General features: G+C 44.7%; 1 protein-coding gene across 1 annotated transcript; it reads right to left on the bottom strand.

Annotated features, from left to right (window-relative positions):
* Positions 1-41: 41 nt before the first annotated feature.
* On the bottom strand, positions 42-27909 carry LOC140721286 (NACHT, LRR and PYD domains-containing protein 3-like). The gene is made up of 10 exons (XM_073036142.1): positions 27899-27909; positions 22641-22736; positions 14753-14919; positions 6530-6701; positions 6366-6431; positions 2990-4727; positions 1393-1479; positions 1067-1237; positions 764-931; positions 42-599 (listed from the first exon to the last, which is right to left on the bottom strand). The coding sequence occupies exons 2-10, from the start codon at positions 22648-22650 to the stop codon at positions 461-463; spliced, it is 2718 nt and encodes a 905-aa protein (XP_072892243.1). The 5' UTR covers positions 22651-22736; positions 27899-27909; the 3' UTR covers positions 42-460.

The raw sequence follows: 27909 nt of genomic DNA, 5'->3' as shown, positions 1-27909 counted from the left end.
TGACTTGCGGGAATAAATAAGCTGCTCCCGACTCACTCACAGTAACAAACGATTAACTGACCGGTGACAACGAGTGACCGGTTGAATAATCACTCTGCATCGGAGAACTGAGATTGCTGCAGATCCAGTGTCATTACCGAGCTAATTGTCAATTTGACATCATTATATCGGCCAGACTGCTGAAAGCACGGTCTTCTGCCCGAAGTGAGCAAAAGGATTCTCTCTTCGAATAATCCCACCCCGGGACACTGGGGTCCCAGACTGAGTCCTCCCACCGGGCTTCCAGTTCTCGAATCCGGTCATCAGGCCGCTGGACAGTAGGCGGAATTATGACACAGCGGGAATGCCTCTGACGTCAGAGAGTGCTTGGCTGGAGCATGGTCTATCAGAACCATTGGGAATTAAACCAGGGACGTGGCCGTTAAAGGGGAGGATGGCTGTTAAAGGGGAGAGCGGGGAATTAGCCCATATATCCCCATCCAGCTGGCGCAGATGTTAACACATTCAGATGTTCAAAGCTCACTTTCAGTCCGGGTCTGCGTTCCTGTTGACATCTCAGTTCCTTCTCTCCGGTCCAACCGAACTGATTCCCCGCCAATCTGAAACAGATAGAAGAATAAAGATGAAATAAACAGATTACACAACAGTGTCAGTAACACGGGACTCTGGTTAATGTTTCAACAACACTCAGAGACAAATATCACCAGAAAACCCACAGATCCGCTGATATTTTATCACATTGAACATTAACACAAACACTCACCCGATTTGTTCCAGATTGAGGAGGGTCTGTATGAGACGGCGGAGAGCGGGTACGGATCGGTCTGTCAGCGAGTTCCCTGCCAGACCAAGCTCCGTCAGTGATGGCTTTGTACAGAGAGCGGAGACGAGATCTTCGACAGCAGAATCTGTGAGACCGACATCGTACAGCCTGGAGATGACACAGAGAGACAATAGACAGTCCAAATCCTTTGTGTTTAAAAGTAACACAATTACTAATCACATTAATGTTCTGTGTCAGACACCCAGTGACTGTAAACACAATCTCCCACAGTCTGGTACTTACTCCAGTTTCTGTATTTTACACTCCGATTTCCTCAGAGCCTCAGACAACAGTTTCATTCCTGAATCTCCTAGATCATTCTCACTCATGTCCAGCTCTGTCAATGATGGGTTTGTACTGAGAGCGTAGGCGAGATCCTCGGCACCAGAATCTGTGAGACCGACATCGTACAGCCTGGAGATGAGAGAGAGTGAGGGTGAAGGACACAGAGAGACAGGAGACGGTACAAATCCCCAGTGCTTTTCAGAAACACATTTACTGATCACATTAATGTTCAGTGTCAGACACCCAGTGACTGTAAACACAATCTCCCACAGTCTGGTACTTACTCCAGTTTCTGTATTTTACACTCCGGTTTCGTCAGAGCCGCAGACACCAGTTTCACTCCTGAATCTCCCAGCTTGTTTATCCCAAGTCTGAACACAAACAGACAAATTGATGAACAAAGTGATTCAAACCGTGGGTCTGAGGGAATTTCTCTCACTCGGATATTTCAGGAAACATTAAACTCTTCAGTAAATCACTGATCGGTGTACTCATCACTGTCAATGTCCCTCACTGCCCAGCTCCAGGGTATTCACCGAATGTCAGTAGGTTAGTCTGTCGATGTGACCCTGCAGGCGGACCATATTCTGTCTGTTTCCCTGACGGTTAGAAACGGGTTCCTGATCAGGATAGGGTGATGGAAGTGTCCGCAGGAGATGGTGGAGGAGATCCACACAGGAGGAAGGGGAATGTGGAAATGATCCCACAGTAAGAAAGGGGGTGCGGAAAGAGAGATCCAATAGGACCAAGGGGAACGCGGAATAGAGATACCACAGGAGGAAGGGGAGGGGGAAGAGAGATCCCACAGGAAGAAGGAAGATGGGGAATAAAGATCCCAAAGGAGGAAGGGGGATGGAGGTGGGTGGTGATGAAATCCCACAGGAGTAAATGAGTGGGGAAGAGAGCTAAGATAGGAGGAAAAGGGGTGCGGAAGAGATATCCAAATGGAGAAAGGGAGACACGGAGGAGAGCTCCCGCAGGAGGAAAGGGGTGGGTGGAGAAGAGAGATCCCAACAACAGGCAGGTGGTGGGAAAAGCATCGGACAGATAAAAGGGGATGTAGTAGTGATAATACTGGAGATAGGGAAAAGGGGAAGAGAGATACCAAAAGAGGAAAGGGGAAGTGGCTGAGAGATCCCACACCACGACAGGAAGAAGGAGGATGGGGAAGAGATATCCCACAGGAGGGAGGATCGGGAAGATAGATGCCACAGAAGGAAGGGTGTTGGGGAAGAGATATCGGTCAGGGGATGGAGAAGAGAGATCACACAGGAGGATGTGAGAGAGTAAGAGAAATTTGACAGGAAGAAGTGATGCGGAAGTAGATTGCTTGTGAGGGTAAGGTCTGAATTAGGGCTCATAATCGGCAGAGGACATAACCGTTTGGCGGCCAGGTAGTGAGAAGTCACACAGGTGTACTGATGGTGATAGTCACACACGGGGAAGGGCAGTGGGAGGACAATCTCACAATGGTATTTCTTTCCTTCTCATTGGGACAGTCTGCTGAAGGCCTCTTGTCCCTCATCGGGAAGGGGATGTGAATCTCTAACCCACCTGCTGCAGTCAGTGTCGGTCTGGGTGTCCGAAACAGTGAGAAGGAACATTGTCAATGGACGTGTCACAGGCAGCGAGAAAAACAGCCTTTCCTGTGATTTACTACCATTAAACCAATGGCCGTTGTTCACTGATCCAAAGTCTCCAACATCTCTTCACAAGGAACCACAGAACCCTCCCGTCCTTAGGGAATTACTGACCGATCCCCTGGGCATTAGTCACAGTTCATCACAATCTGATTTATCGCAGTTTTACAAAAAATCCTTTACATTGGAACAACACAATGGAACAGTTTCGCCGTTCAGACTGAGAGATACAACAAGTTACCTCAGCTTCTGGCACTTGTGCAGCCCGGGTCCCAGCCGCTGGATTCCTTCACACTGAATGTGGCAGTTCCCCAGGTCGAGGTGTTTTATTGTATCACAGAGTCCGATGGCATGAGACAGGACCGCACAGTCAATCGGGGTTAGTGTCATTCCACTGAATGAAAGTGTTTCCACAGATCCCAGTGTTTCCTGAGCCAGTTCACGATCCTGAGACTCAAACAGGTAATGCAATGTGTTCAGGAGGCTCCTTTTACCAGCTTCACTCCCGGTGTTTCCAATCTGGCGTTCAATCATCTCCTTCACCCAGTCAATCACCCGGCAGGTTGTTTGATGAACAAATCGACCCAGAAACTCCTCCAGGCCCGGATCTGTCATTGGGGAGGAGAGACCAGCTACAAAACGGAGAAATACCTCAAATCGCCCATCTGTCGTGCTGTGGGCTTCAGTGAGGAATTTCAAGATATCCCCGGGATGTGGATTCAGGAATTGTGCGACTGCAGCTACAAACTCTTGGATGGTGAGGTGTGGGAATGTGTACACCACGCTCCAGACAGAACCGTTTCTCTCCAAAAGCTCCATCAGGAATCCGGAAAGGAACTGGGAAGGCTGCAGATTGTACTTGATCAAATCTTCATCTGTAAAAACAATCTTCTTCTCGGACACTCCTCTGTAGGCCATCTGACCAACTCTGAGTAACACGTCACGGGGGTTCTCAACCTCACGTCCGTGGTTTTTCAGCATGTTGTACATATAGTAGGAATATAACTGGGTAATGGTCTTGGGAACTTGCTCCGGGTCCATGACTCTTTGTGTGAAGAAGTGTCCAAGTACCAGAGCAAGGATCCAGCAGTAGGAGGGGTTGTAGCTCATGGTGTACAGGATCTCGTTCTCCTTCACGTGTTTGAAAACAGCGGCCGCCACAGTCTGATCTTCAATATGTCTCATGAAATATTCCTTCCGTTCCTCACCAACAAATCCCATGATTTCAGCCCAGACACTGATATCTGCCTTTTCCAATAAATGTAACGCAGTGGGGCGGGTGGTCACCAGCACTGAACACCCTGGGAGCAGCTTGCCCTGGATTAAACTGTACACAATGTCCGACACTTCACACCACCACTCGGGATCTGGGCACTGGTGCTTGGGTTCTGTGTCTCTCCGACTGTCAGCAAAATCGATTCCGTGTTTGAATTCATCCAAACCATCAAATATAAACAGCAAACCCTTTGGGTTCTTCCAGACCTCTCTCAGTAAATTCCCAAAGTAAGGATACTGATTCAGAATCAGTTCCCTCAGGTTTATTCTGTTGTTAATGGAGTTTAAATCCCGGAATTTGAAACTGAAGACAAACTGGAATTGTTGATATATTTTCCCCGTGGCCCAGTCATAAACAATCTTTTGTATCATTGTGGTTTTTCCAATTCCTGGGACTCCAGCCACTGCAGACGAACTTCCAGATGTGGAGTTATTCCGGAAAAAGCTGCTCTGGAACAACTGATCCTTCCGGAGTTTTTCCAACTTTCCGCAGAAAAGTTTTTCTCTCCACTCCTCGTGGTCTCTGCCTCTTGCCAGCAGCTCATGTTCCACCAGTCTCCGATCTCGAACAGTAGAAATGACCGTGAGCTCAGCGTATCGATCAACCAGCTGGAAAACCTTCACCTTCTCCCTCATCAGGATCGTGTTCACTCTCAGGGTTTCAGTTTGTGCCCGCAGAGTCTCCTTGTGTTTCTGTTGAACATCTTCCATGGGAACAAACAGTGGAACAGCTGTCAGAATGCCTCAACTCAGAACTCAGTATTTAAATACACAAGAGTTAGCTCAAAGCTATTGCATTAATTGGATTCGTTAATGGATGTTTGTACAGTAAAGTGAATTCGATTAACAGACCCCGAACTGGACAGAGAGACATGGTCTAGATAAACTGGATAGAATAAGTAAATGGGCAGACAATTATTTGAATGGGGAGAGAATTCAAAGTTCTGAGATGCAACGGGACTTGGGAGTTCTCGTGCAGGCTACCCTTAAGGTTAACCTCTAGGTTCAGACGGTTGTGAAGAAGGCGAATGCAATGTTGATATTCATTTCTAGAGGAATAGAGTATAGCAGCAGGGGTGTGATGTTCAGGTTCTATAAGGTACTGGTAAGACCTCACTTGGAGTATTGTGTGCAGTTTTGAGCTCGTTATTGAAGAAAGGATGTGCTTACGTTGGAGAGAGTTCAGAGAAGAATCACTAGAATGATTCCGCGAATGAGAGGGTTAACATATGAGGAACGTTTATCCGCTCTTGGACTGTACTACTTGGAGTTTAGAATAATGAAAGGGGGCCTCATAGAAACATTTCGAATGTTGAAAGGCATGGACAGAGTGGATGTGGCAAAGTTGTTTCCCCATGGTGGTTGAGTCTAGTACGAGAGGGCATGACTTAAGGATTGAAGGGCGACCATTCAGAACCGAGATGCGAAGAAAGTTTTTTTTTAGCCAGAGGGTGGTGAATCTGTGGAATTTGTTGCCACGGGTAGCAGTGGAGGCCAAGTCATTGGGTGTGTTTAAGGCAGAGATTGATAGGTATCTGAGTAGTCAGGGCATCAAAGGTTATGCTGAGAAGGCGGAGGAGTACGACTAAATGGGAGAATGGACCAGCTCATGATAAAATGGTGGAGCAGACTCGATTGGATGAATGGCCGACTTCTGCTCCTTTGTCTTATTGTCTTCTGGTTATCAGACGAGGTTCCTGTGGATAGTCAGAATTTTTCCCACAGGGTTGAAATGGCTACCATTAGAAGGCACAGTTTTGAGGTGCGTGGAAGTAGGTACAGAGGAAATATCAGGTGTAATTGTCTACGAAGAGAACGGCGAGTACGTGGAATGGGCTGTCCGCAGCGGTGGTGGAGGCGGATATGATAAGATCTCTTAAGAGACCTCTGGATAGGTACATGGAGCTTATAAAAATAGAGGACTATGTGTAATACTAGGTAATTTCTAAGGTCAGGCTGTGTTCAGCAGAGGTTTGTGGTCCGAAGGGACTTTATTTTGCTGTAGGCTTTCTATGTTTCTATCAACAGGCGTCCAGAAACATTGACTGAACTTTTGTCTACAAATGCTGCTTGTTCTGATAAGTTCCTTCAGCGTTTTGTGTATGTTGCTCAGATTTCCAGCACCTGCAGATTTCCTCTTGTTTGTGAGCAGAATCAACAGCTGGATTCGTGGAAAAGTACATTATAGCATTTTCAGGATGCAACGAAACATTATTTCAATTGCAGCTTGCATCCAGAATTTAGAACATGATTATGGTAAAAAAAAAATTCGATTCCCAGGTTCTGCCAAGCCTCAGTCTAAGATTTGAGATGCAGTTTGAACTTTGCATTGTATCACTCACCTATCAGTGGAGTAGATTCCTGAGATAACCCTTGGGAGATGTTCATGTATTCCTGTGGGTCGGGGCCTGTTTACGTCAAAAGATTTTCATGAAAACAGAGCTGATATAATTAAAATTGTAATATTTCATTGTGACTTTGTATTCAGTGCGTAACTTTAACATACCGAGCTCCTGTATTTCCTTGAGTATTTTGTCCAACTTCTGTAACTCAGTCCGCATTTTCACAAAGGATTCCCACATCGCCCTCCGGGTCTGCGAACCTTTGCCCATCACCAAACTGAGGAAGAGTCTGAAACTCTCTGTCCGGTTTTCCTTCACTGTCAGTTTAGTGACTTTCTATAAAAGGGAAGCAGTGAATTCATTCTGTTGCACACGAAAAGACATTGAAGATATGGCAGAATCTACCTCCTCATTGTCTCGGTAGCTTTCTGAACAGACACATTTAATGCCACTTCATCTACTTCACTACTTTATCCTGACCCTGTATAACTGGGCTTTGTCATTCACACAGAAGCAAAACTGAAGGAAATACCAAATCGAAATTGTGCCCGAATCAGGCTTTACCGACACTCAGCAGGAGAGGTTTTGTGATTTGTTTGCTCACTCCGTCAGATTCGGAACTCTGCATCAGTTTAACAAAGAGTGGCATGAAACATCTGTACAAAATTAAATCAATACTGCAATGATGGAAATACAAAACAAAACGCCACAATGTGAAAATATGTAGCAGTTCATCCGTAATTTAGGTACAGAAGAATAAGGTTGAAGTTTGTAATATTTCATCAGTAGAGATGTGAATATTTGCCAACTTTTGAATATGTTAGAGATGTTTCTCACAATTTCATCATTTCGTCCTTCAGGGCTTCGACTAAGTCAAGCCAGCATCACGTGATACTCTAATTAAAAGGACATTTTACTGAAGGTGACAGCAAGCAAACAGACATGACCGTCATGTTGCCGCATTGACCCCCGTTGCTTTAATCAGCAGGACGGAACAATTCAGGAATTTGCTTTTGACCTGTTAAGTATTTTCTTTTGGCACAACTACTGCTGATATAAAACCGCTCACCACGTATTTGGCAATGGGGTTAGAAGTTTAGTGCAGGTAGAATTTCTGTAAATGTTAGTCTTCATACAACGACAATGGAGCTGGCAATGGCAGAATGATGAGGAAACAAAGCAGAGTAAATTGCAGAATGACAACAAGAAGGCAAAAGGAGGGTGGATTGAGAGTTTAAAAGATGGATTGTGGGATCAAATCTCACATAGATGGGAACATAACTGAATTTTCAGAAGCTAGAGTGCAGATAATTAGAACAGGCCACAGTCAGAGTAAAAGGCATTCGGTAAGTTGGGGGCGAGTTCGATCTCAACGGCTTCTACGGGTCAGTAAAAGGTGCTACGTTATTCCTAATGATCGTGAAATCCTTCTACGCATTAAGAACCTAACGTAATGCTGGTCAACACCATCAGCAAATTTTCCGCTGGTGCAGAACATGAAGGAGCTACTCAACTTTCTGAGTCCAAAGGAGGTTTACAGTCTAATAGCGAGTGGCAGTCATGGTCGCTTTTCCTGGTATGCTGCGTTTGATTCACCAATTCATTGGCCTGATGACAGAGGAGGATGGCGGGGGAGCTGCGTAGTAGCAGTCGTAGTGAGGATATGAGCTTAAGCCAGGAGACAGAAGTCAAAACCAGTTCACACCACCCCGGTAGTGGTGTGACACAGCCTCCAGGATGGAGTCAGTGCTCTCTCCCAGTGTTTGACTCGGCAGAATACAAGCTGTGCTGTGGACTGGTCTGAGGGTCTCATGCCGCGGGGTTGCCTGTTTTATAGTTAACAGCACAGAGGCACCTTAGCTAGTGCACTACAGTGTTCACTTGACAGAGACAAAGCTCTGTTGTGGTCGACTGAAGATTTCAACAGTTTGGGGTTCAAACTGCGTGCATGCATCATTGGGTGGTTGCATTTCACTAAGATTTTCAGTATGCCTTTGACAATGTGCCGCATATGAGGCTGCTGAACAATCTATGAGCCCATTGTACTACGTGAAAAATTATGGCGTGGGTAAGGAAGTAGCTGATTGGCAGGAGAGAGATGGTGGGAATAAAAGAAGCTTTTACTGGCTGAGGGAAGTTGACGAGTGGTGTTCCACTGGATTCTGTGTTGGGGCCGTTTGTTTTATATTATATAGCATTGATTTGGATGATGGAATTGATGGTTGTTTTGCAACGTTTTCAGACGATATGACGATAGGTGCAGGGGCATATAGTTTTGCGGAAGTAGAGGCTACAGAAGAACTTAGACAGATTTGCAGAATGGGCAATGAAATGGCAGAAGGTATACAGTGTTGCTGTATGTTCATATACTTTCGTAGAAAAAAATGAAGCGTTGGCAATTTTCTAAATAGAAAGAAAACACTGAGGTGAAAATTTAATTTGAAAGTTGAGTCTGTGGTGAGGCAGACAGAAACAATGATGGCATTCATTGCAAGAGGTTTGGAATATAATAGGAATGATATAGAGCAAAAACATTTGTAAAGCATTGGCGAGGCGGCACGGTGAGCAGGTTTTATCCTTTTATCTCGAAAAGTATGTGCTGGAACTGGAGAGGGTTCAATAGGTTCACAAAAAAGACTACAGGATTGAATGACTTGTTATATGAAGGTCGTTTGAAATCTCTAGGCCTGTCTTTACTAGAAATGAGAAGAACGAGGAGAGACCTCTTTGAAATCAACCGAAAAGCGAAAGACGTTGATAGAGGGGACGTGGAAAGAATGTTTTCTATGGTGTGAGAGATTAGGATGAGAGGATAGCCTCAGAATATAGGGTCGTCGTTTTAGAACGGAGATGAGAAGAAATTTAGTTTGCCAGAGAATGAGGTTGAGAGGCATTGGAGAGGTTCCAGAGAAGAATCACAAAAAAGATTCCTGTAATGAAAGTGTTAACGTATGAGGACCCTTGGGTGATTACGCGCCTGTACTCTCTGGTGTTTAGAAGGATTAAGGGGAGCAGCATTGAAACCTATGAAATATTGAAGGGATGTAGCGATCATGTTTCCTGTATTTGGGGAGGCTAAAACCAGAGGACACAGCCACAGAATAGAGAGACCTCCATTTAGACAGGAGATGAGGAGGAACATCTTTTTTTCAGTGGGAAGCGGATCTGCAAACTTCGTTGGCACAGATGGCTGTAGAGACCAAGTCATTGGGCACATTTATAGCGAATATTTATATCTATCCTCAACCAACATACACCTGAGACCTTATTGTGGAACGAAGGACAAGGGTGCAACTGAAGATAGATGGTCTCGGACTTTGCTCTGAGAAATAGCTAGTGATGTTCTGTGACGAGACCAACAGTTCTCCAAGAAAAGGCACCAGTGGGGTAACGGAATGATTTCTCCTTACAGGAATAGTGGAAATAATTATGGAATAATTCAGCATAATTTCCTGATGGCCCACTGCACTGGAAAATAATCCCTCAGTTTCACTATTACCAGGTCTGAGGAGTTACAGTTGTGAAAGGGATTGAAAGGTTTAAGTTCCATGCCAGTAAAACTGAAGACTTCAGATGATGAATTTGTAGATGAACATACATATTTACAAATCGCTCCTCTTTCCTAATTAATTACATCTAGAGCCAATGAATCCCAGCGAGAACAGAGTCAATCGCTTGTGCCAGGCACTTAATTTTCTAATTCCACTACTGGCTGGTTAGGAAATATCGTAATGGAAAGCTTTGCTCGTGCTATACATTTGAGCGGATTGGGGTGGGGATGTTGGAGGGTAGAGTTTGTTCAGTCTGGAGTTGCAGAGGGATGGGAACATTAGTGCCGGGCCAGATAGTGGGGAGATTGTGGAGACATATGTCGTTAAAAAAAAATCAGACAAAGTTAGGCATGAAAAGGTTGAGCATTGTGTGAACATCGTCTTGAGGAGCGTATATCTCAATGCAATACGTATGGAAGGAAAGGAGGATGAACTCAAGGAATGGATCAATTATGAGACTTTAGCATTTCCACTTATTGACTGTGTCTCCCATAGTCTAAAAGGATTAGATGGGTAGAGTTTGTCAAATGCGTTCAAGAAAGTTTTCTTAATTAGTTGACAGAAATCCCAATGAAATAGTGTGTGTTACTTGATCTGCTATTAGTGAAAGAGGCAGGGCAGGTGCCAGAAGTTTGTGTAGAGAACACTTTGCATCTAGTGCCATCAGTTTCACAGTAAATATGCAAAAAGATAGGCCTGGTCCGTGGGTTGCGATACTAAATTATTCTAAATTAGATGAAGGCTAATCTTGATGCTATCAGAAATTATCTCACGTGCCGTTTAGGACAGGCTGGTTTCTGGCAAATGTGTACTTGATAAGTGGGAGATGTCAGAAGTGAAATTTTGATAGTGCAAAGCTTATATGCCTACCAGCATATAATGTAAATATAATAAGCCTGGGAATCTTGGTTTTCAAGCTATATTGAGAACCTGATCGATAACATTGCAGGTGTAGGCTGGTTAGAAAATATAATGAGGTAATTATGGAGTATAGAAATGCAAAAATAAATATTAAAAATAAATAAATCGCGGGCTTAAGCATATAACCATATAACAATCACAGCACGGAAACAGGCCATTCCGGCCCTCCTAGTCCGTGCCGAACTCTTAATCTCACCTAGTCCCACCGACCCGCACTCAGCCCATAACCCTCCACTCCTTTGCTGTCCATATACCTATCCAATTTTACGTTAAATGACACAACTGAAGTGGCCTCTACTACTTCTACCGGAAGCTCATTCCACACAGCTATCACTCTGAGTGAAGAAATACCCCCTCGTGTTTTCCTTAAACTTTTGCCCCCTAACTCTCAAATCATGTCCTCCCGTTTGAATAAAAGGAGTCATGAGCTTGCATCAGCAGACAAGATGATGGAGAATCCAAAGGGATTCTACAGATATGTTCAGATCAAAAGGATTGCACTGGACAAAATTGAACAAATACACAACTGGTCCTCTGCAAGCTCAGATTGGTAATTCGTGCATGGAGCCAAAGGAGATGGGGAAGATTTTAAATACATCTTTGCAGACGCGGATTCTATACACGTAAGACCAAACATCATGAACTCCATACAGATCATGAGGTGGTGTTTGCTGTTTGGGGGCAAATTAGCGTGGATTACTCTCTTGCCTGACAAGGTCTCTACGTCCCTTGTCCCTACGCCTCACAAGGTGGTCCCTCGGACTCTGCTGTAGGCAAGTGTAGAACTTGCTTGAGACCTATCAGAGATATTTAAATCATCTTTAGCAATAGGTTAGATACCAGATTGTTGATGGATAGTCAGTGTCGTTCGTCTATTCAAGAAAGGCTCGAGAAGTAAAACTGAAAATTATAGGCCAGAGAGCCTGACATCAGCCATGGGAAAGTTATTGGAAGTTATTCTAAGGGATTCAATATATAAGTAATTGGCTACATGTGGAGTGACTAAGGATGGTCAGCATGGCTTCAATCGTGGTAGGTCGTTTCTAATGAATCTTAGTTTTTGGTGAAAGGTACCAGGAAAGTTGACGAAGGCATGGATCTTCTCTATCTGGACTTTAACAAGGCACTTGTTAAGAGCCCGCATGAGAGGTTGATCAAAAATGATCAGTTGTCTGGCATTCAATATAAGGCAGTAAATTGGATTAGACTAGCTTTGTGGGAGAAGCCAGAGAGTGGGAGCACATGTTTACTTCTCTGACTGGAAGCTTGTAAATGAGTGGAGAATCTCAGGAGTTGGTGCTGGACCCGTATATGATTGTCATTTATACCAAAGGTCTGGATGATCACATGGTTAACTGCATCTGCAAAGTTGCGATTGACCCAACGACTTTGGAGTGCAGTGGACAGCGAGGAAGACCATCAGAGCATTCGGTGAGATCTGTACCAGCTGGAAAAATGACAGATGGAACTTAATACAGATAAGTGCGAGGAGTTGCTCTTTAGTAGTGGGTGGGTCTTGCACAGTGAACGGTAGGGCACAGGGCACAGAGGAGTGTGGTATAAGAAAGGTGTCTGAGAATACAGGTCTATAATTAATGGAAAGTGGCATCGCAGTTAGATAGGGTCAATAAGAAAGCTTTTGCTACATTGGCCTTCATAAATCAATGTATTGATTACAGGAGATAGGACATTTAAGCTGTATATGACATTGGTGAGGCCTAACCTGGAGGACTTTGCTCTATTCACTTATCTACAGAGAAAATAAAAACAAGAATGAAAGATCCCTAGCTATAAGTAAGTAGCCCCACTGTCTTATAGACCGCCTCGGGAAAGACGAAGGCTATGGGAATAAACACAGACAGAAAAATCGCAGTGGGGCTCCAAAGGCGGCTGGACGCCACTGAGCATCCTTCCAGCTTCTGCCTGTAGCCAAGCTGGTGCCAAATGAATTACATCTCTTTCCGTTGTCCACAGCGATGAGGCCAAGTGTGTGATTTTGACGACAGGAACTGTACACCTTCCGCCCTGGCTTGTACCCGGGAGAGGTCACTCCAGTGCCGCTGTTTGCAGCGACACTAATGTATAGGCCCATACTGCATACACCATTGCCCTTAGAGTCAGACGGATGACAACATAAACTATTATGAGAAGCACAGTTAAATGAAATGCAAGCAGGCTTTTTGCATTGAGGTTCAGTGACACAAATACTGAAGATCCTGTTTTTAGGAAAAAAGGTAAGAAGTTTAAGGGGAACAGGTGTCGAAACTTATTCACTCAGTAGGGCCTGAGAGTGTGAAATAAGTTGTCAGCACAAGTGGTGCAAACAAGTTCGATCTCAACGTTTATGGTAGCTACGGATGGGGGTAGAGAAGACTGTTGATTGTGCTCTACTCCTACACGGATTGAAGGCGTATGGACGATTGTCGATGGTGCTGTACAGGTACAAGGTTGGTAGAGACAGGTAATACTGCCAATGGTGCTGTACAGGTACACGGATGGGTGTAGCGAAGGCTCTCGATGGTGCTGTACCGGTACAAGAATGGTCGGTGTATGGAAGTCTGTCGATGGCGCTGTTTAGGTATACGGATGACAGGTGTAGGGATGGCAGTTGATTTTGCTTTACTTGGAATGGTGGTTGTAGGAAAGCTGTTGATGGTGCTGTACACGTACACGGATGGTCGGTGTTGGAAAGTCTGCCGTTGGTGCTGTACACGTACATGAATGGGGGTAGGAAAGGCAGGTGTACAGTTGCACGGATGGGTGTAAGGAATGCTGTCGATGCTGCTGTACAGGTACAGGATTGGCATTTATAGGGAAAGCTGTCGATTGTGCTGTACAGTTGCAAGGATGGGTGTAAGGAAGGCTGTTGGATGGTGCTGTACTGATGCACGGTTGACTCTAGAGAAGTCTGTCGGTGGCGCTATAAAGGAAAACGAATGGGTGTGGGGAAGGCTGCAGATGGTGCTGTACAGTTACAAGGATTAGGGTACGGAAAGCTGTAGTTGCTGCTGTACATGTACACAGATGGCAGAGGTAGGGAAGGCGCTGTACAGTTACACGGCTGGTTATTGTACCGAAGGTTGTCTATGGTGCTGTACAGGTACAAGGATGGTAAATGTAAGGAAGGCTGTCGATGAAGCAGTACAGGTACACGGATAGGTGTAGGGAAGTTTGTTCAGGGTGCTGTACATGTACACGGCTGGATGCTTTAGGGAAGGGTTTCTGACGCTCTACAGGTACACAGATGGGTGTCGGGAAGGCTGTCGTTGGTGCTGTTGAGGTACATGGATCGGTGTAGGTAAGATTTTCTATGGTGATGTGCAGATATACTGATAGTTGATGTAGGGAATTCGTCAATGCTGCGGTATAGATATACGGGTAGATGTAGGGAAGTTTGTCGACGGTGTTCTACGTGTACACGTATGGTAGGGGTTGGGAAGGCTGTCGATGACGCTGTACAGGTACACGGATAGTAGTGGTAGGGAAGGTTGTTGAAGTGCTCTACGTATCTATGTCTACAGGAAATGTCACCCAATGAGTTATTTGTGAACTCAGATGGAGAAGAGCTGGTATCACTGCTGGAGTTCCGTCCCTCAGTGGCTGCAATGAAGCCAGCGGGTCAACTGAACTGTACTGATTGCCCTGAAAAGATTTGTAGTTAGTTTGAAATAGACTGCCTGTTTAACAGTTTGGATATGCAGAAACCGTTTTAGTGCCACACTGGCAAACACAGCAGGTTTGAGATGTTCAGCCGCTCCCCACCTCAGTGGGCTTCATGGCTGAGATCTGGTCTGCTCTGGGCAATTCGGAGATCAAACATTTTGCCATGTAGATCCCAGAACACATAGGAGCTTAATTTTGATCACTATTCACCCTGAAAAAGCAGTTTCGTGATAATTATATAAATACACTCACCTCATGTTCTTCTGCACGAAAACGTCCCTCCTGTGTCGACATACATCTGAGTGTTTTCCCCCCTTCTTCTATCGCATGTTCCAGCCTGTCCCTGTAGTACTTTGTTAGTTCGTACAGTCCATAATCGTCCCACTGTGCAAGGAGGGCGGAGATTGTAGACTCTGCGACTGCGAATATGAAAAGAAGTAGATTCTAGCCCAAATTACCACGTCTCCAACGCTCTCACCACACGCAGCAAGCCATTCATGTATCGAAACTCCGGCACTCAGCTACAAACGCGGATCCTCTCCCAAACTCCAACACTGGCCTTAAAACCTACTCAACAATGAACTGGGAGTTACGTTACCAAAAGGACCATATTTCCCAGAAACTATACCCTCCCACTCCACTCACGCACCCAGTTCAATTTTAGATGGACAATAAATGCTGGGATTGTCAATGATACTCTCTTCTCAAAGATACTCTCTGTATCCGAGCGGCTACATGTCCCTTAATTCACACCCCATCTTCATCCGTATAGCTCCATATGCTCTACTACCCATCGTGGATCCTTAAAAGCAGGTAGAACATTTCCTGCAGTGGGGAAACGGTTACCTCACTACACCACATGCATCACACCCACACAACCCCCCCCCCCCCCCCAACCAGCTGACAAACCTCAAACAAGGAACCACATTCTGCGACCACATCACCCACTCACTCGCTCCTAGTCGTGCAGTTGCCAATTCAGTGTTCAATGAGCCGAACAGGACAAGGATTCACAATGGGTGTCTGCAATAGAGCCGAGATTCCGGCTGATCAGATTTGGAGTGGGACTATGCTGGTGAAAGTGAACCACACCTCCTGCCAGGTGACCACCCCGATGAACCGGTGACTGGACACATCAACTCCCAGAAAAAAGTAAAGGTTAGACAATGACTACGCGGTAGAAGAATAGAAAGCGTACAGCACAATACCGGCCCACAGCGCTGTGCCGAATTTGTCCGTACCTTAGAATTTACCTAGCGTTACCCATAGCACACTATTTTCCTAGGCTCCAAATACCTATCCAGAAATTTCTTAAACGACCCTATTGTATCTGCCTCCACCAATGTCGCCGGCATCTCATTCCACGTTCTCACCTCTCTCCGCGTAAAAAAAAACAACTTACCCCTGACATCTCCTCACTACCTACTTCCTAGCAGCGTAAAACTGTGCCCCCTCCTGTTGACCATTTCAGCACTGGGAAAAGGCCTCTGACTATCCACACGATTAATGCCTCTCATCATCTTATACACCTCTATCAGGTCACCTCTCATCCTCCGTCACTCCAAGGAGAAAATGCCGAGTTCACTCAACCTATGCTCATAAGGCATGCCCTCCAAACCGGTTCCATTCTTGCAAATCTCCTCTATTGTTTCCATATCTTTCCTGTAGTGAGGCGACCAGAACTGAGCACAGTACTCCAAGTGGGCGTCTGACCAGGGCCCTATATAGCTGCAACATTACTTCTCGGCCCCTATACTCTATCCCATGACTGATGAAGGCCAATGCACCGTATGCCTTCTTAAGCACACAGTCAACCTGAGTAGCAGCTTTGGATGACTTATGGACTCAGACCCCAAGATCCCTCTGATCCTCCACACTGCCAAGAGTCTTACCATTAATGCTATATTCTGCCATCATATTTGAACTACAAAAATGAACCACCTCACACTTATCTGGGTTGAACTCCACCTGCCACTTCTCAGCCCAGTTTTGCATTATACCAATGTTCCGCTGTAACCTCCGACAGCCTTCCACACTATCCAGAAAACCTCCAACCTTTGTGTCATCAGCAAATTTACTAACGGAACCCACCACTTCCTCATCTAGGTCATTTATAAAAATCACGAAGAGTAAGGGTCCCATAGCAGATTCCTGAGACACACCACTGGTCACCGGCCTCCATGTAAGATATGAACCACCAACAACCAATTTTTGCCTTCTGTGGGCAAGCCAATTCTGGATTCACAAAGGAATATCCGTTTGGTTACTATGCCTCCTCACTTTCTCAATAAGCCTTGCATGGGGTACCTTATCAAATGCCTTGCTGAAATCCTTATCCACTACATCGACTGCTCCACCTTCATCAATGTGCTTCGTCACATCCTCAAAAAATTATATCAAGTTCTTAAGGCACAACATAGCCATGCTGACTGTTCCTATACATATTATAAGTCTCAAAATGTTCATAAATCCTGCCTGTCAGGATCTTTTCCATCATCTTGCCAACCACTGAAGTAGAAGTCACTGGTCTATAATTTCCTAGGCTATCAAATACTCCCTTTCTTGAATAAGGGAGAAAAAAAAAAACATCCGCAACCCTCCAATCCTCCGGAATCGTTGCACGCCATCCCTACAATCACTAATATCCTATTCCGTAGTGAATACTGAAGTAAAGTATTCATTAATTACCTCTGTTAACTCCTGTGGTTCTATAAACACTTTTCCACTGTCACACTTGATTTTCCACACAATCCACTACACCCCCAACCTTTGTGTCATCAGCAAACTTAATACCCCATTCCTCCACTTCCTCATCAGGTCATTTATAACAATCACAAAGACTAGGGGTCCCAGAACAGATCCCTGAGGCACACCACTGGTCACCGTCCACCATGTAGAATATGACCCGTCTACAACCAATCTTTGCCTTCTGTGGGCAAGCCAGTTCTGGATCCACAAAGCAATGTCCCCTTTGATCCCATGCCTCCTTACTTTCTCAATAAGCCTTGCATGGGATACTTTATCAAAAGCCTTGCTAAAATCCATATACACTACATCTACTACTCTTCCTTTATCAACGTGTTTAGTCACATCCTCAAAACATCGTTCAGGCTCGTAAGGCACGACCTGCCTTTGACAAAGCCATGCTGACTATTCCTAATCATATTTTGCCTCTCCAGATGTTCATAATTCCTACCTTGCAGGATCTTCTCCATCAACTTACCAACCACTGAAGTAAGACTCGCTAGCTTAAAATATCCTGGGCTATCTCTACACCCTTTCAGAGGTTGGTCCCCCGGCATTCAAGTGCAACCGGTCCTTTTTGTGCAAGTCACGCCTGCCCCAAAAGAGGTCCCGATGATCCAGAAATCTGAATCGCTGTCCCCTGCTCTAATCCCTCAGCTACGCATTTATCCTTCACCTCTATCTATTCCTATTCTCACTGTCGTGAGGCACGGGCAGTAACCGCGGGATTATTACCTTTGAGGTCCTGCTGCTCAACTTCCTTCCTAACTCCCTGTAATCTGTTTACAGGACCTCCCTTTTCCTACTTATGACATTGGTACCAATATGTACCTCGACCCCTGGTTGTTCTCCCTCCCACTTCAGGATTCGTGGGCGCTATGAGAAACATCCCGGACCGGGGCACCTTGGAGTCAAACAACCATTCGCGTTTCTTTCCTGCGTCCATAAAATCGCCTATCTGACCCCCTAACTATAGAATCCCCTATCAGTGCTGCCATCCTCTTCCTTTCCCTTCCCTTCTAAGCTACAGAGCCAGACTGTGTGCCAGAGGCGAGGCCACTGTTGCTTCCCCCACATCGTTCGCCCGCGGAACAGTACTCAAACAGAAGTAATTATTGTCAAGGGGTACAACCATTGGGGTACTCTCTAGCCTCTGACTCTGACCCTTCCCTCTCCTGACTGCTACCCACTTGTCTGTCTCCCTAGGCCGCGGTGTAACTACCTGCCTATAGCTCCTCTCTATCACCTCCTCGTTCTCCCTGACAAGACGAAGGTCATCGAGCTGCAGCTCCAGTTCCCCAACACGGTCCTTAAGGATCTGCAGATCTACGCACCTGGCGGAGATGTGGCCGTCCGGGAAGCTGGGAGCCTCCAGGATCTCCCAAATCTGACACCCAGCAAAGACCAACGGCCTCACACACATGCTTTCTGTCCAATTCTACACAGGCAACCTACCTCGCCTCAACCCGTTATCGTCTAAGCCCCGGTGAGCCAAAGCCTTCCTACTCTGTCTCCATCTACTCCATCACCCGCTCCTTCGTTGCCCGCTCTGTAAAGCCTTCTCGCTTTTAAACTCTCCTCGCTGTTCTCACTGGCTGACATCCACGCGTTTGCGCAGTCGTGCCCCAATAGAAAGCGGCAGTGAACAAACGGATGACCAGAGAATCTTAATGAAACAGTGTCTGGTGATACCGGAAATACCATTGTGACTATCTCCCACAAGCAAATATCACAAAGTGTCCAGTCACCTGTGTCACTCACAGACCAACCACTGGATTACATACTGTCCAATCCGCCGGATCACACTCTGTTAGTCCACTGTGTAACGCACTGTCCGGTCACGTGGGTTGAACACTGACCATTACCTTGAGACACACATTGTCCAAACCCCTGGGTCAAAGACTGACCTTTCCATTGATATGCACACTCTCCGGTCATCTGGTAAACAGACTGACCATTAGCTTGAGGCCCATGCTGGCCAGTCCCTTGGGTCCCATCCCGTCCCCTGGATGTTGTAACAACTATACAATTCATTGGCAACGTCTTGCTCAGAGAGTTTTGTGTGCAGTTCTTGTTGCTAAACTAGAGGAATGATGTGATTAAACTGAAAACAGTGTAGTGGAGAATGACCAGTATGGTACGGGATGAATGTGTTGGGTTTTGTATTATATGGATTAGCTGGGACAGTTTGCCCTGCAGCACAATAACTTCAAGGATGACCTTGGACATGTACATTATATAATCAGGAACGTATATAGGTTAGATTGCCGCAGTCTTTTTCACAGAGTACAGGAGACCAAGACTAGAGTGCATATTTTTAAAAGGGTCAAAAGGTACATTTGTTCATGTGAAGGGTTATGGGTATAAATTACGTGCTGTGAGAGGAGGGACCAAATACAAATAAAATTACGAAGTTGCGAAAACGTGGGCTGGAAAATATCGAGAAGTAGTCTTGGAGGGAAATTTGGTGAAAGCTGCAAGGAAATCGGGCAAGCACAAAGCTAATTAGATCAGCATGAATCAGATGGGCCGAATGACTCATTTCCAGACTGTTATCTCTGTTTTATTCCACCTGGAATCATAGAGATGAGCACAATCACAATGCATATAGGGGTCAGAGACAGTTGAACGCTGATTATACCGGGTTTCCCATCAAAGTCCCAGGGAATTTAAAGTCAGGTAGCAGGTAATCTCAACCCGGAAATCCTGGGAAAAATACAGTATCCTCATTGGCCAGAATTATGCCAGAGCACCCTTAGAAATCTACTTCTTCCTCCTCACAGAGATACCCTCATCCTGTCAAGAAATTACAAATCCTACTGTTTTTTTACATCTTCTCGTGTTTTCACTGTAATATGGATTTGTAATATTTACGGAGAATTACCCTTACTGTTTTTATTTCTCTTTAATGGGTCACCGTGCATTATCAGTGAGGCCATTGACCTGCAATGCTTTCTCCACGATCATCGTCAATGTTCAAAATAAATTAATTGTCAATGTACGGTCAGTACACTTATACTGAGAGTAGAAAAAAGACATACAATAGAATTAATGAAAGATTAGAGAGAGAAGTCTGACAAGCAAACAATCTGCAAACAAAAGCTTTGTAAATGCAGTAAACAGACACACAGGTAGATAAATAAATAAATAACGGATATGAGAATAAGAGTCGGTGATCCTGTTTAGGTTGTGTTCAGTGATCAGTTTAATGTTCAGGTGAGTGAGGTTATCCACGCTGTTTCAGGACCCTGATGGACAAAGAGTAATGACTGTTCCTGATCCTGTTGGTGTGAGACCAAACGCTCCTGTACCACCTGCCTGATAGCAGAAGTGGGGAGAGTGAATGGTCTGGATGGTGGAGTTACTTGTTGATAGATGCTGCTTCCCTGTGACAGCGCTCCTTGGTGAGCAGGGCACAATTGTGGGGAAGGATTTTCCTGTGATGGCCTGAGCTATGTCCACCACTTCTGACAAGCTTTTCCATTCCGGAGCATTGGCGTTTCCATATCAGTCCGTGATGCATCCTGTCAGGATACTCTCCATTGTTCCTCTTTCGAAAGTTTGTCTAAACTTCTCAGTTCACCACGGGTACACATTCTACCTTCACTTGTTCATACGCTCATTTCAACTACTAAGATGTAATACGCCGCCAATATATTTCATCTCCCCTGACGGGAGGTTCAAATGGGAAACTACGCTTTCTGCTTCTTCCCCAAGGTAGGGACACATCGATCGTGGTTTAATATATTTCCGCAACGGCAAGACAGCCAGATAACTCTGCAACAGGGAGAACAGTCCCAGCTTGTCCCGATTCCCCTTATTGCTCAATAGCTTCACTCCAGGTAATATCCTCTGGAATATTTTCTTTGCTTTTTCCATACTAATGTCATCCTTCCTTTGTCCTGCCCATGTGTATAAACAGTTCCAGGGAATCGTGCATCTGTACTCTTGGCTCCCCATGTTCTACAACATTCTTCAGGACCCTAATATTCACTGTGCAACTCTAGCTCTGGTTTAACTTTACAAAGTGAATCTATTCCGGCGTGCACTTTCCACGTTTGTCTCAGTCTCCTTATAATCTTATATCACCCCATTGTAACACCGATTTTGACGTCATTTGTAAACTTACGAACGGTATTAACAACTTTATCTACCAAATCATTAAGATAAAAAAAAACAAACAGTAGACCTGGCGCCTATCCACACCACTGGGCACAAACCTACAAATTTAATAGCACTCTATTATTAACCCTTTGAATCCTTATGCATAGACAATTTCATATACAGTTGGCTCGCTTGCCTGCAAAAAAAATATCCTCCATGTTATTTATGGTGACGTATATGAACTTTGATTAAACGAAAGTGAACATTGAACTTCTAATACACCAAAGATTACTGGTAGCAAAGTGTGGAGTCGATAATTAGCATGTTTGTCCCATTAGCTGATGCACAGAATAAACGTACGCAGAGGTCTTGTGACGTTTATAACCTGCTGATAGGGCCAGTTTACTGAAGGGTTCTATTAGTACTAGAGATTACAGACCGAATATTTCAATTACTAGATGCACATTGTCTTATTCAAAGACTCGGCTCAGATTTAAATTATTAATTTCCCTCTATCTATGGTGCATGACCCGCTGAGTTCCTCCATCAGTTTGCGTGTTACCAGATCGAATTAGCCTCATAAAATGACATGGGATTCACTGTAATCCTACTCACCAATGACATTACTTTGGTTCCGATGTTTATCTCCTGCTATTTTAGATTCCCAGTGCCCTGCCAGCATTGATTCTCCTTAAACGTCTTTTAAGAAACCCACGATCACCACTTCTCCACAGCCCAGATACTGATATTGAAATACCGAAACAGAACACAAATTTATCTACAATGAAGGGTCTCCTGATCCTCAGCAATTCTCAATGCTGGTAATGTTCTCGGCTCGGCTACAGAAAACAGGGAACACAAAATATCTGAAATCCTAGAAATGCTCAAATCATCTGGTTTTGAATTTTATAAATGAAAGTTGGAGACATCTTACACATCAGGGCCTGTCTAGAGGTGATGCAGAAACTGATCCTGGACTTTTACACAACCCACAAGCCCGCTGTTGCATTCCAGTGTTTCAGACACAGCCACCTGATTCGGGAGACGCTGCTCCTTTCACTCAGGTGAAGCTTTGCATGGTGAGCGGAGGAATTCCACCATTACCGGTGTCAGGTCCCTGCCCTGGAAATGTTGAATTGATTCATTATTAATGCAGCTTTACCAGTGGGATGAATGACCATGCGTCATGAAACTTCTCTGTGCTCCGTTAGGACCTGTTTAAGTTGCTTCATCTGAACTATTGTGCACCAACAGGACAGAATGATATTTATAAAGATCCCAGTGAACATACCTGTAGCCATTCTGATTCTGACTGGCGATTGTTGATTGTCGTCGTCTTTTTCAACTTTGATCCCGATGCAGGAAAGCTCCACCTGCTGGTGATGCCCTGAATTACACAAATCAAGCTGAGTCAGATAGAGAGCGATGACTTTGCAAATATGGTAGTATCTCCATCCCCTGTTTCAGCGCAGCAGCTGGCTCAGGGGCTAATCATTCCCCGTTATCATTAACTTCCACGCCATGTGTGTATGTCCATCCAGTGATAGCAGCGCACCCTACTGATAGGGTCATAGAGCAACAGAGTACAAATACAGACCCTTCTGCCTGATGAGACAATGCTGACAACAATGCCCAGCGAGATGGTCCCAATTTCCTGTGATGGATCCATTTACCCCCTTGTCTCTTCACTCCATCTTCACATCCCAACTGATTCTAGAACTATACTATTGTGCCTGCCTCATCCGCTTCCTCTGGCACTTGCCTCCACAAAATTACCAGCCTCTATATGAAACCGTTGCTGCTGGTGTTGGTTTTGCAATCTATTTACCACTCCTCTGACCAATTAGATCCCCTATAAGCTACGATAATCTGCACCGTGAGCACCGTCTACTAATTTTTTGTCATCCGTGAACTTACAGGTTAAGCCTTCTGCATTCGTATCGAGATCATTGCTATAAAATAACAAATATCTAAAGTCCCTACTTTGAGACCTTGCGGCGCACCACTAGTTACATGACTTCATTCAGAGCAGAAACCCTCTACCACTAAATTTTGCTTGCTACCTTGAAGGTAATTGTGAATCCATCTACATTGACCTCTTTCAATCGCATGGAATTTTATCTTCCAGACCAAGCTGTCATGTGGCACCTTCTCAAAGGCTTTGCTGAAGTCCAATGAACAGCATCCAAGCCCCTACCCTCATTAACAGTCATCTTCAAAAACCTTAAAAAAGTATTGTTAAAAAAAAAACAACTTTCCATGCACAATGCCATGGTGCACCTGATCAGACTCTGACGATCCAAGGATTGGTAGATATTTTGTGCGTGACTGGCACATATTATGGAAAATTATCTCTGGCATCTCCCATACACTTTTCTCCACTCACCAATAAACAGCCATGACGGAAACAACTAATAATATTTAGCTTCTCAAAATGCACAAAATTCCTGTCCCCAAGTATCCTTTCCAAGGTTTTGCCCACGACTGATTATCCCTTTTACATTTATTGAATTACGAAACATTTTCTCTACTCCAATCCGGTGTTTCGACGCCTGTGGGCACAAAGATCAGTGTCAATGCCCCTGTAAACTCCTCCCTCACTTCCCGTAGTACCGTGGTGTATATTGGAAGCTCTATCGACAACTCTTTCTTAAGATTGCCGTGTTCCTATATTAATGTCTCAATCACAGCCCATCTCCTTGGTAACTCTGAAACAAGAAATTCATTAAGAACCTCACCATTCACCTCATGCTCCAGACAAGTTTCCATCTTTGCTCCTGTGTAGTCTCACTCTCAAATTATTCATCCTTCTGTTCTTCACTCGTGTAAAACGCGATTTCCTTTATCCTCCTCGCCAACGACTTCTAAATCCTTCTTAAACTCCTTCCTCACTAACTTATAATTCTCTGGTGCTTTTGCTGAATATTCTTTTCCTAACCCTGAATAATGCTTAATTTTTCCTCTTGCCTAAATGTTCCTTACCTCTTGTGAACCATGATTCGTTTATCTAAACATCATTTCCCTGACTGCTGGGCAAATCTATTTAGAACCCTGTAAAAGTGTCCCTGAAACCACCGCCACAGATCCAATGTGCGTTTCCCTGAGAAACATTTTCCCAATTTATGCTCCCATGTTGCTACCAAGACCATCATAAGTGTCCATCCAATAATTAAATACTATCCCGTACCGTCTGCTACTATCATTGACCATGATAAAAGTTGGGGTGTTGTGGTCACTATCTCAAAAAGGTAACTCGTCGAGACTTCTGTCTCTTGATCAGCTTCATTGGCTCAACTCCTCTAGTTAGCCCATGCACATACTATGTCAAGAATTCTTCCTGGACACACAACACATTCTGCCCCATTGACACATTTTGGAACAAGGAGGTGGGATCAACGTCAGGAATGTTGAAGTCAACAATGACAACAACCCAGGTGCATTTGCACCTTTCCCAAATCTGCCTGGTTAGCTTCTCTCATTAACCCAGTGGCTTTGGGGGAGGCCTATATAATGGACCAGTATGATAGCCCCCTTTCTGCTACTGACTTTCACCCACACTGAGTCGGTGAACGGTCTCTCCATGATGTCCTCCGTTCCTGAAACGTGATACCATCGCTGATTAGCCATGACGATTGTCCCCATTTTAACTCCCTCCATATGCATTCGGAAACAACTACACTTTGCAACAAACAGCCAATTTTGTCATTGTAACAGTCAAGTCTGTGTAACGGTGTTAACACGTACCATCCATGTACTGAACCATGCTCTAAATTACTCTTATTCTTAATGAATATTGTATTAAAGTACACATTTCAACCAACCCAACTGCTACATGATGCCCTGTCCGCAGTTAATCCTTCCAAAGCCTCTGTGAACATCGCACCTACCTTTATATCAACCGATCCATTATCTGACCCAATACTGTGGTTCCCATCCCGCAATAGCTGAGTTTAAACCGACCCCGGCAGCTCCAGCAGACCTGGCTGGAAGGATATTCTTTTTATCTCAAGTACAGGTATAACCCATGCCTTTGGTATAGGGTCAATTTGGAACTTTATTCCAATACCTATTTCTGCTTAATTAGAGGTTCATTCGTTCTTACAACTTATTTAGTAGTGATGCACCATCAATAACTCTCCGAAACGTGAGGAGAGATAAAGGCTCTTATTAGCTGGAAGAAAGAGCAAGCAGCAATTGACCACCACACTGCAGCCTGGAGACTGAGGCCGGGTGGGAGTCCCCAATCGCCTTTATACCAGGGTCCGTGGGAGGAGCCATAGGAGCAGTCAGAAGGGGGGGGCGTGTCCAGACAGGTATATGTAGTTCACCACAAGTAGAAAAGTATGATGACGCCAGCGTATGTAAATGTAAATTATTGGTTGGCATTTGCTAGTTAGGTCTTAATGAAATATGATGCTGGGACATTTGACTTCAAATGAGTTTGTTGCTAGCAGAGGATCGTACAACGCTACACTGGAGGGCAAGTGTATCATTGCAGCTTGCAAAAGCCAAAGGAATCAGTGACATGTTACTGTAATTCATGACGATTCCATATTTCCGCAATCACTACAGCGCGAAGCACTTGGGGCATCTTATAAAGCGAGGGAATTGTCAACGCATTTTGAGATGATTGTGACGTAACAGAGCCAAGCATGAAGGTATGGGATCCGAGGGGGCATTGCTCTGTGGATCCAGAATTGGCTTGCTCACAGAAGGCAAAGAGTGGTTGTAGACTACTCATATTCTTCATGGAGGGTAGAAATACTACCCCGGGACAAGTGGGCGATTTAACAACCATAACATTTCCCCATATAGTCCCTGTTCTTACCTGGTGCTGGACTCCTGAGTCTGGTTACAGTGAATCCGAGCATCTGAATTTTATTGTTCCTAACAGTAAGTGAACACACACTTTGCAATGTTCAGTTGATAATACGCTCATAAACCTGAACTTCTGTCTATTCAGCATGCAACACCACACCCTGTTCGGCAAAGCTTGTGTTAAATCATATAAAAACTTAGTTTCCATGATCGAGTAACTCTTACAAGTGGTCTGAACCAGAATTAATACTACAGAGCAAACGGCGCAGTAATGTCCTCTCTGTAGAATATTTAATCTGCCCCAGAGAGGAATCACAACCCGCATCCTGGTTCCGTTCGGTTAGTGTCGTTGTTTTTATTTATTGTTCACCTTGGGACCAGTTTATTGTCAGATTATGAACTCCATCAAGGGCTCAGGGCAAAGATCGTTGTGGGTTTCTTGCTCACAGAAAGAGGAGAAGAAAGGGCGCTGTCAACTGTTGTAAATTATTGTGCATTTGGAGCCATTTATTTTTTGTTTCCTTTTGAAAACTGGGCATTCTGTAAGTGTGCCCCGGCTGCCTGAAGGAGGTACTTCAATGTCAGCCTGTTTATAAAGACCCACTTTAACAGAAGTCCGCAGTTGCACCATTACAGAAATGGGCCGATTGTGGAGCAACTGTGCCGAGATAAACATCTCCCAGAGATAACAACCGGTCAAAGTCAAAAGCAAGATAAGAACGCCCTTCCCCTTCAGTTTATTACTCACTTACTGCAAACAAGCTACCATGTATCTGTAGAATCATATGAAATTATGATCATGTCCCGCTGGCGAATTTGCCCGGCATCGCGCTTATTTTACAAATACATCTACCGTTCCTCGTCTGAGATCGATGGAAAAAACACCAAACATTAAATTCACATGGTCTCTTATTTGTCGGAGTGCGCTACTGGTATGTTGCATTAGTAACAGGACATTCACCCCTTCAGTCCTGCTCCCCCATTCTCTATGATCACAGCTGGACTGTGATCTCAGTGACACATCCCTGCGGCCGTCTGCAACACTTCACTCACTTGCCTGTCCAGAATCCGTGTTATGCAGAATGAAGTACATTGAAATAAAGCTATGTTTCTCTTTTCCTTTGTGGAAGAAAATTCCAAAGACACATTAGTCCCACCTCAGAAAAATAACCTCATCTGTCTTCATCTGTTTCAGCTGCCCCTACAGCAGCAAACGTGTTCTCCACATTCCTGTCTTGACTTCGCGTGATGTTCAATGTCCCCATCAAGGGATCAATTCAAAGGATCTAATCACCAGCGGATAAAACCTCCTCACCTCCTAAATAACAAGGAATCAATCAATTCCCCATCCTTATCGAATACCAGCGAATACAACACAGTGGTCAGGATTGAAGCGGACGGGCAAAGTCATCAAAAACCCCGGACATGCAATCAGTGGCCACATTACTAGGTACAGGAAGTACATTGTAAAGTGCCCACTGGGGGTAGAATTTGCTATTTTTACCTACGGCCAGTGAAAATTACCACATTATTTGTTAATGTAAATATCACTGACAGAAATGCCTCGTCTTTCCTAACAAACAACACATACAGCATAATCGAGCACACAGATCCGTAAAGCCGCTCAATTTCAATGATAATATTGATACAGTAGAAATATTAGAAATGCTGTCGTTAGAAGTAGGCTTATTAAAACAACATAACATTCCCGAATACAGTCCATGTTCCTACCTGATGCAGAA

Source organism: Hemitrygon akajei, unplaced genomic scaffold, assembly GCF_048418815.1.
Source record: "Hemitrygon akajei unplaced genomic scaffold, sHemAka1.3 Scf000053, whole genome shotgun sequence".
Taxonomy (NCBI): domain Eukaryota; kingdom Metazoa; phylum Chordata; class Chondrichthyes; order Myliobatiformes; family Dasyatidae; genus Hemitrygon; species Hemitrygon akajei.
This window is presented reverse-complemented; position numbering and strand designations above follow the sequence as displayed.